We start from the raw sequence: 14,774 nt of genomic DNA, 5'->3' as shown, positions 1-14,774 counted from the left end.
TTACCCACTAGCTCGATAGCTAGCCGGGGGCTAGGCTCGCTAGAGCCGTGAGAACACCGGACTCCCGGCAAATCGTTTTCAAACCCACCGACGTCTTTCGCTACTCAGGTTAAACATGATATATAAGTCACTTAGATAACTTAAAATGTTATTGTTTGGCTTTTTTCAGTGTTTTATTTGTTCCTGAGTAAATCGGTTTGGCTGAGATTAAAGTTATAGTTTTTACACAGCTGAATAAACATCAAGCAGACAGCTGATTATCAGAAGTGTGAGATGCTCGAGAATTTACTCCGGTGTCCTGTTATATTTTAGATAGCAAGGAGTTTATTAAACTTCACCGAAACAATCTGAAAATTTCATTAAACTATCATCTCGTCTTTATTTTTAGTTAGCACCTTAAACACTTAAAGCTGTAAGCTAATGATAGTTATATGAGAGCAGATGCTGCTGGTGCAATAAGCTGTACGTTTTATGTCCAATGGATGATGATCTGATTAGTCGACTAATTGCAAAAATAATCGGTGACTAGTCGACTATCAAAGTAATCATTTGTGGCAGCCCTACTACACACACAATGTTATATGTTAGTTATCCCAGTTGTATTGCAACATATCAAAAATGTGAGACACACCACACCAGGTAAGTCCCCAGGTGCAGGCTGTGTAAAGATGCCCCTGAGACAATCCAGCACATAACAGCAGGGTGCAAGATGCTAGAAAGCAGGGCATACATGGAACGCCATAACCAAGTGACCGGCATAGTGTACAGGAACATCTGTGCCCAGTATAACCTGGAAGTCCTGAGGTCAAACTGGGAGACGCCCCCAAGGGTGGTGGAGAATGACCGAGCTAAGATCCTGTGGGACTTCCAGATACAGACGGACAAAATGGTGGTGGATAACCAACCGGACATAGTGGTGGCAGACAAACAGAAGAAGACGGCAGTAGTGATCGATGTAGTGATATCGAATGTGTTGTTGCTTTTGCTTAATCCCTTCATTAAGAGTATTTTTCCGTGTTCTTTCAGAATTAAAACATAAGCAGACACCAGGAGGAGCACTTTCTTACAACATATTTATTACATAGTAAAAAGTACATTACCTTTCATTTATATACATTAGACATTATATTCACGGAATTTCCTGTTCAAGTCACAATCAGCTTCTGATAAATCTACGATGCCATCCAACAAATAAACACTCAGCTTACATGTTGGTGGCTCTATAAGGCCGTAGTGTTACCTGACTGACACACATACACTGCATCTATGCCATCGTACTGCAGCAGCTCAGTCCACTTTCAATAAATAACACAAAACATCCGTGAGAGAAGCCCAGGACTGCTGTGAATGGTTTCCAGTCAATTTGACATCAGATGGTCATTTAACCAATGAGCCAGCACATGTATGGAAGCAAAGAGGAGCAGCTGACTCAAACTGAGGACGTGTTGTGGAAATGTTTTAACTTCTGTTGGCAACCTCTCTCTGGAAAAGAGACTGTAATCTCAGTGAGCCTTTTACCTGGATAAATAAAGGAGAACAACAAGAAAACCACCGGTCTACATGTGTGATTCCTCTCTGGCACGATGCTGCAAACTTCAGATGTTTCGTACGAGTCTGTCAAATCAAAGATGCAAGTCAGGAGAAGGTGACGTGACGGCGTGGCGAGCTCCTGTACCAGAGCAGTTCCTGTGCAGAGCGTGCTCACTACAGACTGACACTGGAATGTTTACGCCTCCATTTGCTGCTTGTTGAAGGTTATGAGATGCAAGCTTGGGGCAAAACGATGAATCGAACTTGGCCATTTTACACATGCTGATGTTGTCATGCCTTCTGCAACATCAGACTGTAGCCAAGGCTCTGGGAATCTTAAAACATGCAGATCATATAATCCTCACAACTCACTGTCCTTCTTATCTTTAGGTTGTTGTGAAGCATAGACATATATGAGCAAAGCTATGAGTTCAGCCTGGGGCGAAGAGAGGACTCCTGCAGGTGTTTCTGATGTAAAAACACAACAGTGCTCAGTCTAGATGAAATGTTTTCATCACTCCCAACATGAAGCTAATCCTGACGACGAGGTGGGGCAATGAAAACACTTCACTCAGAAGCTATTTACAAGACGGAGCTCTGTTTGCTGATATCCAGAGCCAAACGACACAGTCTGGCACTGAATAAGCAGTGTGTGTGTCAAATATACAGGATGTGCAGTGTGTTTTCGTCTGTACGGCTCCATTCTTATGTAAAAACTGTTAAAACAAAGCAGTGAGGCACAGTCTGACCCCTGGACAGCCACTGTGTGCATCACGACTCAAGCAGACGATCATCATTGGCACTACAAACCTCTTAGAAACAGTCCTTAACACATCTGTACTATTTATTTTAAAAACAATAAATAGTAATCAAAGTCAGCTTTCTGAACCCATCACCCACCGAGTTCAAAGAGAACAACTAACACGCTGTGTTGTTCATCCGTTTACAGACTTACAACAGTAAAAAACACAAATATAAATCAATGGGGATAAGTTCGATCTGTGGGTTTAAAATTACTGCCTGACTTAAATATATATGCACGGTGAACACTGCTGAAAATTGTGGAATCAGTAAATTGCTCTCAGTGGGTCGCACTAACCTCTCAAAGACTGCGCGTGGCTTCTAAACCAACCTTAACCTGTTGGGTTTTTCCTACAATAACATCAGTGCTGAGTTTTTATCGGTGTCACCAGGTTTCCATTCTGGAGGATTTCTCCTTTAAATGCGGTACTACTCCATGTCCCATCTTAAGCTGCAGCTCTTCCAGTTGTTAAGGAGAGAACAGCATGGCTGGGGGGCAGCTGGACTTTACTGGACCTCGTCGGAAGGAGTTGTCGATCTGGGAGCAGGAAGCAGTGGTACAGGGGATGTGGCCTCTATGAGGGCGGGATTAAGAATGATTGGCAGGGACATGGGTGGGACTCCCACCTGCAGAGGAGAAGCAAGGGGCTGCAGAATGAGGGGGGACTGGCCTAAAGGTGAAGGACCCTGGACAGGAGAGGTTGTTAATGGCACTGGCATGGGAGGAATCAAGGGGGGGGCCGGAGATGATCGGCCTGATCCTGGAACACGAAACGAGAGAACACAGTGATTCAGTCTCTGCTCTACATCAGTTATCAGTGTGATATGCCTGAACATGAGGCCTACACAGTCTCACTTGGAGCAGTTTGCTGTTTTCCTTGCAGTCTTTTGAGCATGCATGCTCTGACCTCGGGATGAATGTGCTGATCCACAGTTACAAAAACTGACAACAGTCCTGAATGTTTCTGATGGAAATGACTTAATATGGCCCATGAATCTGTGATGGGCCGTAACAACTACTTCTTTAAGACTCATATATACTTGGCATTGGGTTACCACAAGCATGAATACTGCAGACCTGCAGACTGCAACATTTCTGACTACTTGGATACGAGATGGTCAGTTAATCAAAGTGCAACTAATTACCAGCACCTGGCTGCTAATTACCCACCTGCAGAAGCAGCAAGGATTCCCCTCAGGTTTCACACACTACTATTAACACTGACGGTGTGTAACATGCCACATTGTTTCCATCCAGACTGCTTTTACAACCATGTGTGTAAGAATGGGTGATAGGATGCTATTCGTGCAACGAGTCCAGCCATCCAGTAGTTTCCTCACTGCTAAATATTCCACAGTTAGTGGTAGGCCACTCATGACCATGACCTCAGCTGAACAGTGGCTGAGCCATTCGGCCCCCTGGGTTTTCTAACATCAGGTTTCAACTTACACACAGACGGTCATTTAGACCATTTAAAAGTTTTGCCATTTTATCCATCTGCCGTTAAAACAAATGAATATCCTACATGTATTTGTACCCTGACGGAGATCATACTGTGCTATAATAGAGGAAAGTTTCAGACATTTACCGTTGGCACTGGCTGGTGGAGGCTCCAGTGGTGAGGCCGGCCTGCTGGAGCTTTGAGCCACTGTAGAGTTTACTGGGGCTTGGGCGGGTGTTTGCATGGGAGGTGGAGACACCTGAGGCGATGGGGGCCGGCCTGCTGGGGTTGTCAGCTGCACCGACTCTGCTTGAGGATTGGGTACTGCATCTAAAATGAAAGATGATACAACGGGGTAAAACTGGTGACGGTACAAGCTCAAATTTACAGGTTGTCATGTCAGTGTGTCACACCTGGTATGATAGTCTGTTTGAAGAGCTCCTCCCTCAATAAAGGCAGGAAACAGACAATTCTTTCCCAAGTTATTTCCCACAGGTCAGAGTATCCTGTCCTAGAGTCAGCACTGTGGAAGATGCCTGCTGTGTCCATAACCAGCAGCATGTTCTTCAAAGACTCAGGGATGGCTTCCAACTACACGAACACACACAGGCAACACAGTCTACACACACCTTTCTCTCATAGTGACAGTCATAACTACCATGGTATTTTGGTAATGTGGACATAAGAATTATATTCTCCTTACCAACAAGTCACTTGATCCAGCATGCATGTACTTATCCATGAAGTCCAAAATGGTGAGCCAGAGGGCAGCAAAGGTAGGCAGGGACAGCAGAGGAGAGAGGTGCTGTAGGAAAACCTAGAAGACAATCACACGTCAGAAGAAAATGTTCTGTTTGACCACCTAAACTCAAACTACGGCAAAGAGATGTAGACAAAATGAACCAATGACAGAGCGACTTTTATTAACATTGATTAGCCACAACATTAAAGGCACTGACAGGTGAAGGGAATACAATTCAGGATCTTGTTGGAATGTAATGTTCTTCTGAGCAACCCATGTGGTGAGCCTTAACTTTGACACGTGGCACCACCTGGAAACTGCTACAGGCAGTGTTTATGTGAACTGTATCTTCACAAGAACAGGCCAAATCAGGGGAGCTGCCCTGCATGTCATGTGTGCCCTGCATGTCCTGTGTGCCCTGTATGCCCTGCATGTGCCCTGCATGTCCCGTGTGCCCTGCATGTCCCCTCATGCCCTGCATGTGGCCTGCATGTGGCCTGCATGTGCCCTGCATGTGCCCTGCATGTGCCCTGCATGTACCCTCTGCCCTGCATGTGCCCTGCATGTGCCCTGCATGTGCCCTGCATGTCCCCTCTGCCCTGCATGTGCCCTGCATGTCCCCTCTGCCCTGCATGTGCCCTGCATGTCCCCTCTGCCCTGCATGCCCCGTGTGCCCTGCATGCCCACAGAACTCGACTGATCAATTGCTTATGTTTCAGTGCCAGATACCACAGGAAACATTCTAGGCACTATATCCATCTCTGTCATATATATCTAGGTCAGGGCTGTTTTGGTGGGAACTTAAACAATATTAAGCTTGATTTAAACTTCTGCAGGAAATGTATCACCTAAAATGTATCACACTGCAACCTTCCATGCCATTCAAATTGTTGTGGTATGCATGTAGTTTACCCGACATGTAGTTAATATTTCTCAGGTTCACGTCAGCATAGGGTTAAAATGGGGTTCCAGTTACGACATAGATCTGACGCAGGTTGGAATGTTGGTTTAACTTGTGTAACTGTGGTTGTGTGCAGTGCAATATGTGATGCTTTCAACCTTTGACAACAGCGTGCAGGCTCTCATTCTGGTCTCCTCCATACCACCAACATCTGCTGGGCTAATGTTGTCAAGCAGCTTAGTCAGCAGGGGGAAAAGCACCTGACAGCCAACAAAGAAACACGAATGAAAAACGAGTGAACAAAGGTGTCTTCACAGTCCTGAAATAACGCAGACATTCAGCATTTACCTTGTTGAAACAGGACTCCCATTCAATTGCATCAAGTGTCTGCAGATCATGAACAAGCAGTGCCCTCTGGAGGTAGGTGAGGGCCTGCATGCGAACCGGTCGCCTGGCATCACAGCACAACCAAGCAATCCCTGTGGGAGTGACATTGAGTGGAGCTGTGACGAAGACACTGATATGAACATAAACTGCATTACAGAGCTGAAGCAGAACTGACATCTGAGAGAAAACTAAAAGTGTGGAAAAAAGAAAATGGCACCTAAAAAAGAAAAAGACTTCTCAACCTTGTACTAGAAACAGTAACACACATACACTGAAAGAGCAAGCGTGGTCTGAGATCCTTTATAACAACACAGATCTACCAGAAATTCAAATTCTTGTAAAAAGACATGTTGTAAGACAATATACAAGACTGTGCATTTGGTCTACATTAAGAACAGAAACAAAAAAAAGTTTATTCTATGACAAAAAATACACCAAGTACTTCAGACATGTTGTAGTATACACAACACAACACCTAAGATCAAGATTCAGGAATATCCACCACCAACCTATGAGACTGAGCTTCAGCTGAAGTCAAACCAGATTATCGAGGACTATCTCAGCTCCAGGATGGAGCACGTCAGTGATCCTGCTAAGAATTCCCTGAGTATCTGAACAGGGACTAGTTTTCCATGAGGGAAAACAAAGTCTGCTCACAATTCTTCACAAGACACATTTAAATAAATACATTTTCAAGTTTTGAGTTAAGACATTTTGCGCAATTGATAAATTTCAAATTTTTAAAACGTTAAATAAGACTTCTGAATTTCCTAAATGCTGATCTTTATTACCAAAATCCCTTTGTTGTCATGGTCCTGGGCCATGTGGGCCCAGTATTCTTAGTTTCTTGTATTTTTGTATTTCGTTCCTTATTTAGGCCATGTTTCCTAAGTTGTCCTGTTGTGGTGTTCCTTATTTGACTTCCCCTTGTGACTTTTATCCCCTGTGTGCCCCTCTATGTATCTGTGAGCCCTCATCTCCCCTCCTTGTTTCATTCCATGTTTCCCCAGCCCACTATGCCCGTGCTCTCTCTCTCCTCCTGTTTGCACCTGTGTACTTCCTGTTTTACTTTGACAGTCTCCCGTCAGTGTTGTTTACTCCTGCCATGTCTTGTTATGTTTATCTGTGTCAGCTGTGTTCCCATGTGTGGCCACTTCCCCTGATCATCCCTCTTGTGTATTTAGTCTCTGTGTTTCATGTAGTCTGTGTCGCGTCGTCTGTGTTACCACCCCCTGTGTTCCGTATCTCCAGCCATAGCTTTTTCTTAGCTTATGTCCAGTTTAGGTTTCTGTTTGAACTATTACCCTTATACTGCCCTCGCTCTGGTTTGTTCTGTTATCAGCCATAATAAAAGGCTCGCTTTTGTTTAATCCACTCCTGCATCTTCGCTTGTGTTCGCGTCTGGGTCCAACACACACATTCCCACACGGTCTATCTCCACGGACCGTGACATTGTTAATTTAACTGCCAAGAAGACTTTGGAAACCTCTAGTTTTCAGCTCCAACCAGGCTTTTTACTACAAGCCATATTTACACACACACTGTGAATGTGTGCACGACAGTCAGAGAGCACAGAATAGTTTCCTACCTTGCAGCAGGGGGCACCAGCAGCTGGTCCACAAAGTCTGAGAATCAGCCTCAATCTTCCTGCTGGAGGCCTCCAGATGGCACTGCTCCTCTGCCCAGGAGTTGTAGATGCTGGCAGCCCGGGTGTGCAAGGTGTGCATCAGATCTAAGAGCTGCACCCCCCCCCCACACAAAAACCAGCATTAATAATAAGGAGATGTCCAGCTTTATGTCTGCAGTTCAAACTTGACGAATAAAACCATGTACAGACTATTTAGATGTTTACTCAGTTTCTACTAGCAGCAAGGATGCAGTAATGGTGTCTGTGACAGTAAACAGTTTGATCAATCACATAACAAGAGACTATGCTATATGTTATACAGACATTATATTATGAAGTCCTGCAATTCCACAGTGAATAATAGGGAGATTATTCATATTTATGCTTTAATATAAAAGCATTGCTCTTCTTGTTAATAGTTTATTTGGTCAATAAACCAGTTTATACAGAACTTTAGCTAATAATTAATTTCATCATGAACTAATACGCTGACTATTTTTTCCAGGAATTCACAGGAAAATATTTCAAAACTACTGGTGAACACAACAAAGTGGTTTAAATGTTTGTCTTTCATCTAATTTCATCGTAGATGAAGTTACATTTACGAAGTTCTTCACAAGCTGCTCTTTATGTGTCATTAGTTGGCAATGACATCAGTAAATGTGATCAAGGAAAACACCATGTTTGTCCGAGAGGAGGTGGAGTGTCATTATACAAAGAAACGACTTGAATGAAACAAAATAAACTCAAATTTGTACGTAAGTATTGTAGTTACAATCTCCCACTGGGTACAAAACAAGGCTCTTTAAAATAAGAGAAGAATTTTAAGCCATGTTAGTTTAACAGCCATAGTAGCAGGTACAGGAAGCAGTGAAGATGGTTTTGTGTAGGAAGAAAAGACGGAGACGGGTCAAAGCACTGACATCTACATCCACGACACAAACTGCACTTTGGTTTGTAATGTTTACTTCCTGTGTGTGTGTGTAATACATTAATTGGATGTTAAATCCAGACCAACAACACAAAAATGTTCAAACGTCCATCCAACTCTGAACATGCTGACTTAAAAGCTCCACCGCTCTGATCTGCACTGAAGGATGAGATCAGGCACTGAAACAGCTCTCAACTCTCTGTTTAACGTGTAAACACTCTAAACACAGCATGTTCCACCTACTTACACTTACAATAAGTCTGTGACTGTGCCGAGAACACAAGTGAAATGGTCTTTGAAATTAGCTGGAAACTCTGGTGAACACTGACAGTAACAATGAGCATAAACAGGTAACATCCTTCAACCCAGTGTTGTGACCCATCACCACATCAGAAACAGAACAAATGGGACTCTGTCAGGAAGAGTGTGATGCTACATTTACAGCTGACGTGGATTTACAGCTGTAAGAGTCCTGATGCAACACATTATAAGCTGCACCTAAAACTAAAGTCGTGATTATTGATTTTAGGAAGTCCTCTTATAGCTCATCACCTACTATCATTGAAACTGCCGATATTGGGACTGTTGAGAGTTATAAATATCTAGGTGTGGTACTTGACCATAAACTGTGTTTTGAATCTCATGCTGATGCCACTACTAAAAAAGTTCAAAGACTGTTCTTTTTAAGGAAAATGAGATCTTTTAATGTCTCATCTGAGATGTTGTCCTTGTTTTATAGAAGCTTTATCGAATCTGTGATGTCTTTTTGTATCGCTGCCTGGTTTGGTAACCTGACGGTGAAGAACAAGAATCGGTTGGGACTTCTGGTAAAAACTGCTAGCAAAATTTCAGGGTGCTGGCAAGATGGACTTTTGGCCATTTACAATAGAAATGTGCTTAGAAAGGCTCATTCTATTATTAATTGTGTGAACCACCCACTTCACAGTGAGTTTGAGTTGTTGCCTTCCGGCCGCCGTTTTAGGGCACCTCCGAGGAGGACTAAAAGACTCCAGGTCTCTTTTATCCCTACTGCGTCTTGTCTCCTTAATGGCAAATAATTGTCCTTGAACTTTCTATCATTATTACTGTTATTATTATTTTATAGTATTGTTCTGTTTATTTTTATCCTCCTGCTGCTAAACTAATTTGCCCTTGTGGGACAATAAAGAAATTGAATTGAATTGAATAAAACTCCATCTGTGACCCAAACCAGGCGTCTAACATGCTGACACTACAGTCAGTGGGAGGAGTCTCAGTGCTGCATTAAAATGCTCAACTGAATCAGAGATGTGTGGGTAAAACAAGATGCTTTTGGGACAGCTGGGTTCTCATCATTAGAAGGGTAAGGAAGGGTAAAGAGGGCTGTTGTACTTACGTCCTGACTAACCTGTAATGACACCGTGTGGTAACTGGCTGGGACACCCTCATCCTCCTCATCATCACTGTAGGAACGTGATGGGCGCTGGCTGAAGGTCCTGCTGCTGCTTCGCCTCACGCTGCCTCCGCTGTCCTTCTCCCTGCCGCCTGCCTTCTTCCTCATCCGAGACTTGGAGGTGTCATATTTGTGGCTCTTCTTCTTGTCGTGGTTGCGGTAACCTGGACAAGTATGAGGAAACAGAGAGGCGATCTAATCTCATCTGAAATCTACCAGAAGCATGGCTGTTTGAAACATTTGCCCTTCCTGCTTAAAGGGTTTAAAACATGCTATAATAATGGGACCAATTAAAGCCACAAGCAGCTAAAAGAGAGCCCTCGCAGCTCTGTGCACATCCAGCATGCTGCTGCTTGGGTGTGCTGGAGATGTGGCCGTGTGGATGCAGTGCAGTTTACCTCCTCGTCTCAGTAAGTGGCGATGGAAAGTACACAGTAATTACACCGTTTTATATCATCCATGAAACCACTAATTAAAACCAGCTCATTTCTGCTGCTTGAATCCACAGCTCTAAGCTTTTGACCACATGTGAGGCACGGATGTTTCATTCATCATTTCTTGGTACTTTCCCACGGACACTGGAGAGAAACTGGAATGTGAATATATTATCTGGCTTCATAGATCTGCGTGTCATCTGCATAGCAGTGTAAATGTATGCTATGCCTTCTAATGAATAATATAAACAGAATTGGTCCTAGCACTGAACCCTGTGGAGCTCCATAATTAACCTCAGCGTGTGAAGAGGACTCATGAACGTGTTCCAATATTAAATCATAACTTCATTTATGGACATCTGTGGTTTGATGTGTTTGCATGAGTGGACTGAATGTGTTGTTATCAACATCTGGTGAGACTTTCATGCCAGTCACACCTTTAGAAATAAACTGGTGATGTGTTCAGTACTGACCTGCTATATTTAACTCAGTGTGTTTAGTACTAAGTGAACAAAGTTTAATAGTTCTTCTGATAAAACCAACCAGACGTTAGTGTCTCACCTCCATTGAGGCTGGCCTCCACAAACACTCGTATCGCTCTGACACACAGCTCAAAGTTGTCAGGCGTGACGTGGGCGGCGTCTCGAACGATGAAAGAAAGCGTCTCCACACACTTGATGAGAGACTTTGTGTCGTGCTGGCCAAGGTCCTGACCCAGTGTCAGACTGTACTGGTTGACCAGTGGGTGATTCAGCTGAGCCTTTGACCCGACTGTGGGGGTCTTACTTATCTCAAAGTCATCTTTCCCAACCTGTGTGGGGGTAAAGAAACATCTGAAATAAAACAAGCATCCCATGTTCTTTCCATAAATTAAGCTTTCAAATAAAATCAGGAAAAGAAACATGTCCTTGGCTTTATATATGATACTGTTACAGTTTCAGTGTCATATGCAACATACTGTTACTCATGAAGCAGGTGTGAGTGTGAGTGTATGTGCTAACCACGAGCCATCCACTGCTGGCTACATCCACATCAGTGGCCGAGCGTGGGATCCTGGTCTTGCTGTGCTCAGTGTAGACCTCCGAGTCCGATGTGTAGCCTCGGTCTAAGCTCACTTCACTGGGATGATGAGACGACAGCTCACTGTCTGACTGGGCACCTGCAGTAAATGCCAACAAAGACATGTTCATGTAAACTCCTAACATGATGTTTTTATGTATTTCTATTTGCTCTTAGACGCTTGTTCAGCTGAACCTGTGTCAGTGTCAGCTGTGGCCGAGGTAAGCTGGAAGGCGACAGGAGGTTTCACTCCAGCTCCGATGCACTCCAGCAGTGAAAAGAGCGTGTACCAGTCATCTGTACAGTGGATATTGGCTGCATTAGTCTTCAGCAGCTCATGAAGGCCATAAGCCACCTCCCTGCTGACCCGGGAGAGGACATGGGGCTTCATCATCAGCAAGAGGCGGAGGGAGAGAAGAACCTGTGGGCGCACAGCGAGAGAGCACTGTGGTAATCTGTTCAAATCGTTTAAGTCAGGGGTCGGCAACCCTGGGCACGAACGGTTAACTGATGGCACGACCATAGCTGGACTGGCCATCGGCCATTTTTCATCCATTTTTAATGGGCCGATGATTTTTTTATTTTTTTTTTGTAACGGTATAAACAATGAAAGGTGGTGGATTGTCCCGATGCTGGCCGATGTGTAAAAATAACTCAGTGGTTTGGTGGTGGCGGAGCTCCAACAGAGGCCAGCAGGTGGATGAGGGAAGGGGAGTGTGTGGTTTTTCCCATATTTCTAGCATGTCAGTTTATTTTGTTGTTATCAGCCAGACCCATATTTGCTTTAAATGACAAATGTATTTAAGACGGAGTGATTTATGTCAGTCTGGGATGGTACGTGTTAACAGCCATAGTTCCTACCTGCCGGATCTTCTTTTCATTGATATTGCTGTTATGACTGATGAAGCCGAGCTGGTGAGTTGTTGATAAATAACGTGTTAAAGCTACAAATATGACTATTACCAAACTGTACTGTCACTAATAGGGTTGCTTTGTTGATGTTGTTTTATTTTGTGTCTTTCAGTTTTGTAAAGGCACGGTTACTGTACTGGTGTTAGCTTATGCGACAAAGGCAGCAATCAGGCGTCCGAGCCTGAGTACCACACAGTTTCATCAGTTAAAACACACCCTTACGGTGGGAGTTAAATTAAATTTAAATTAAATTGTATTTTCTGTTGTACAGTTCATTTGCTGTTATGGATAAAAAGTCTTTTTTTGTTTCTAAATAGCTGATAACTATTCGCTGACAGCTGCCAACATCTGCAAACAAATATAATCCTATGAAGTTGATCTATATAGTGAGTAACTGTTCATATAGAGCGTTATTAAATTCATTGCTAATGCAGTCATATTGCACACTGACCTCTGAGGGAATTTTAGAGGCACTCATCATCAGAAAGGTTGCCGACCCTGGTTTAAGCACATCAGACATTTCCAGTCTTATTTTATTGGTAAATTCTAACGAAATAGTAAACTCAACAACATTATGCAGAAACAGGAAACAAACCTTTAGATCTAACATGCACTTGGCCCAAAGTGCTTGCTGGATCTAAATGATTTACTCTTCCTGCTTTCTTTGCATCCTTCTGAAATTCTCACTAATCTGCCGTTTGACTCAACGCATCGAGTAACAAATACTCGAAAGATTGTGTTGTGGTGGATAAATACTTTGTCTTTTTAAAGAACAACAATATTCAAAATAGAACAACACAGGTATTTTAAAATGACATGCTAATCTGTATCCATGTCCAACATGCCACATTCACACCAGCACGTTCTTCTATGCTTTTCAGTGCTTTCTGACACTCACACATGTTCATACTCTGATGGACGCATCAGAGAGCACGGTCATCGTGCTGGTCAAAGAGACCACCAGCACAGGTGGCTTTGCACCAACAGCATCCAGCTACCTGGGTTTAAGCTGCCCTAAAACTGAGACTGTCTGCTAACTTGATGATGATCCGAGTCTGCAAGACCACATCTGTGTGCCGGGGTCAGGAAGCATCTTTGTATACCTGCGAGCTGATGTCTTCTCGTCGTAGCAGGCGAATTGCAAGTCGAAGGAGTCCCACCACAGCTCGTTCCACCAGGAAGCAGCTCTCATTAGCATGAACGCAGAGCTGGCAAAGGTGGTCGCGCACCGTCTGCCACACACAGGACACACGGTCTCTGCTCACAAACGCAGAGAAACAGCTCGTTATTGTGCTCAAAATCACTGACAACACAAACGATGTCACAAGAGTCATTCCCACCGGTTCTCAAGAACAATGCGCAGCAGCATCTCCAGGCAGAAGGCAGCATCCTCTTCATCATACGTCTCTTCATCTGGGGTGACTGATATCAGAGCCTTGACAGGAGAATCCAGGTCATTTAGTGTGCTTATGTTGAACCATGAGGTGAATGGTAAGGGAAACACTAAGCTAACACTTAGACTGTTAAAGTATGTGCTGAACAACAATAACCTTCATGAGCTCTTGTAGAGACTCCAGCTTCAGGAACTTGCTCTCGGTGATCAGCTTTTCTGGGTCACATTGCTGGAAGACAAACAGCAAACCTACTGATGGTGATCTGATACAGTGTCAGCTGTCCGAACAGTGTTGGTCAAAGTGCACAGCTCAATAAGGCCAAATGTGTAAAAATAAACTATGAAGCAGGCTAACGTTGTTCCCATTTTCACAGCTTTAAATCCAGTTTGTTAAATATCACGGCTGTAACGTTCATATTATAACAAACCAAAACAATCACCGGTGCTGTCGTCATTTAACTGAATAAAAGTCAGACACTGCAACATGGGGCTGGTTTTAATTAGGCACCAATTACTGTAACTACAAGTAGTCTGATTACTCGGAGCATTGGCTCTGTGTCATTGTTGCTACGATATGCCTTCACTTGAACTGTATTTGAAATAAAGCTGAGGATGGCAGCTGGTGTTTGGACTGTGTTCAGAGATTGCGGTGAGTCCAGTACCTTGATGCAGTGGACAGCAGCCTGTTTGGCTTCCTGGTTTTCTGTGGACGGTCCTCTGAGTCCTGACTGCTCGGCTCCACTAAGCGTCAGCCAGTTGAAAACACTTAGCACTGCTGACTCGCCACTGAATGTAACACATGAGGAGAAAATGTCCTTTTACTCCATGGCCTCTTAGCTAGCACATGCCTTTGTACTGGTTTTAAAGATCCGGTCTGTTCTACGGGGAATTAAACGTGAAGCTGGTATTTCACAAACATGCAGAGCTAACCGCTGAGCATGGGAGCAGCTGAAAGCAGTTCTAGCAGGTAAAAAAAAAGTTCACCAGTATTTGGGAAAAAGTCACTGTGTGGTGACACTTATTGGTCTAAAAGATGGAGGATGAGATTGGTGTGTACCGATTTGAAGGGGTTTCCTCTCTCTGAAGAGAAATCTTCCCATTGGGCTCTACAAAGTCTTCCACCTGAGGGCACAGGCAGGTAGGTGTTAGCACAACTTTATGTCTCTCTTTACAAAAGACAAAC

General features: G+C 43.8%; 1 protein-coding gene across 2 annotated transcripts in view; it reads right to left on the bottom strand.

Moving 5' to 3' along the window:
• Positions 1-1,064: 1,064 nt before the first annotated feature.
• gbf1 (golgi brefeldin A resistant guanine nucleotide exchange factor 1) overlaps positions 1,065-14,774 on the bottom strand; it is an 83,193-nt gene continuing 69,483 nt past the window's right edge. Inside the window, exons 25-40 of one of the 2 annotated variants that reach the window (XM_080869561.1) lie at positions 14,649-14,713; positions 14,254-14,377; positions 13,749-13,820; positions 13,539-13,633; positions 13,302-13,455; positions 11,482-11,707; positions 11,229-11,386; positions 10,789-11,038; positions 9,737-9,957; positions 7,392-7,542; positions 5,765-5,895; positions 5,575-5,676; positions 4,477-4,590; positions 4,187-4,364; positions 3,921-4,103; positions 1,065-3,092 (exon numbers count right to left, since the gene is read on the bottom strand). In XM_080869561.1, coding sequence (XP_080725687.1) covers positions 2,839-3,092; positions 3,921-4,103; positions 4,187-4,364; positions 4,477-4,590; positions 5,575-5,676; positions 5,765-5,895; positions 7,392-7,542; positions 9,737-9,957; positions 10,789-11,038; positions 11,229-11,386; positions 11,482-11,707; positions 13,302-13,455; positions 13,539-13,633; positions 13,749-13,820; positions 14,254-14,377; positions 14,649-14,713 — 2,478 coding nt within the window. In that variant the 3' untranslated portion in view covers positions 1,065-2,838. The remainder of the gene's footprint in view (positions 3,093-3,920; positions 4,104-4,186; positions 4,365-4,476; positions 4,591-5,574; positions 5,677-5,764; positions 5,896-7,391; positions 7,543-9,736; positions 9,958-10,788; positions 11,039-11,228; positions 11,387-11,481; positions 11,708-13,301; positions 13,456-13,538; positions 13,634-13,748; positions 13,821-14,253; positions 14,378-14,648; positions 14,714-14,774) is intronic. The other variant, XM_080869562.1, reaches the window with a different exon arrangement.

Source organism: Rhamphochromis sp. 'chilingali' (assembly GCF_963969265.1).
Source record: "Rhamphochromis sp. 'chilingali' genome assembly, chromosome: 20".
Taxonomy (NCBI): Eukaryota; Metazoa; Chordata; class Actinopteri; order Cichliformes; family Cichlidae; genus Rhamphochromis; species Rhamphochromis sp. 'chilingali'.
The sequence above is the reverse complement of the archived record's forward strand: the minus strand, read 5'-3'. Positions and strand labels throughout refer to the sequence as shown.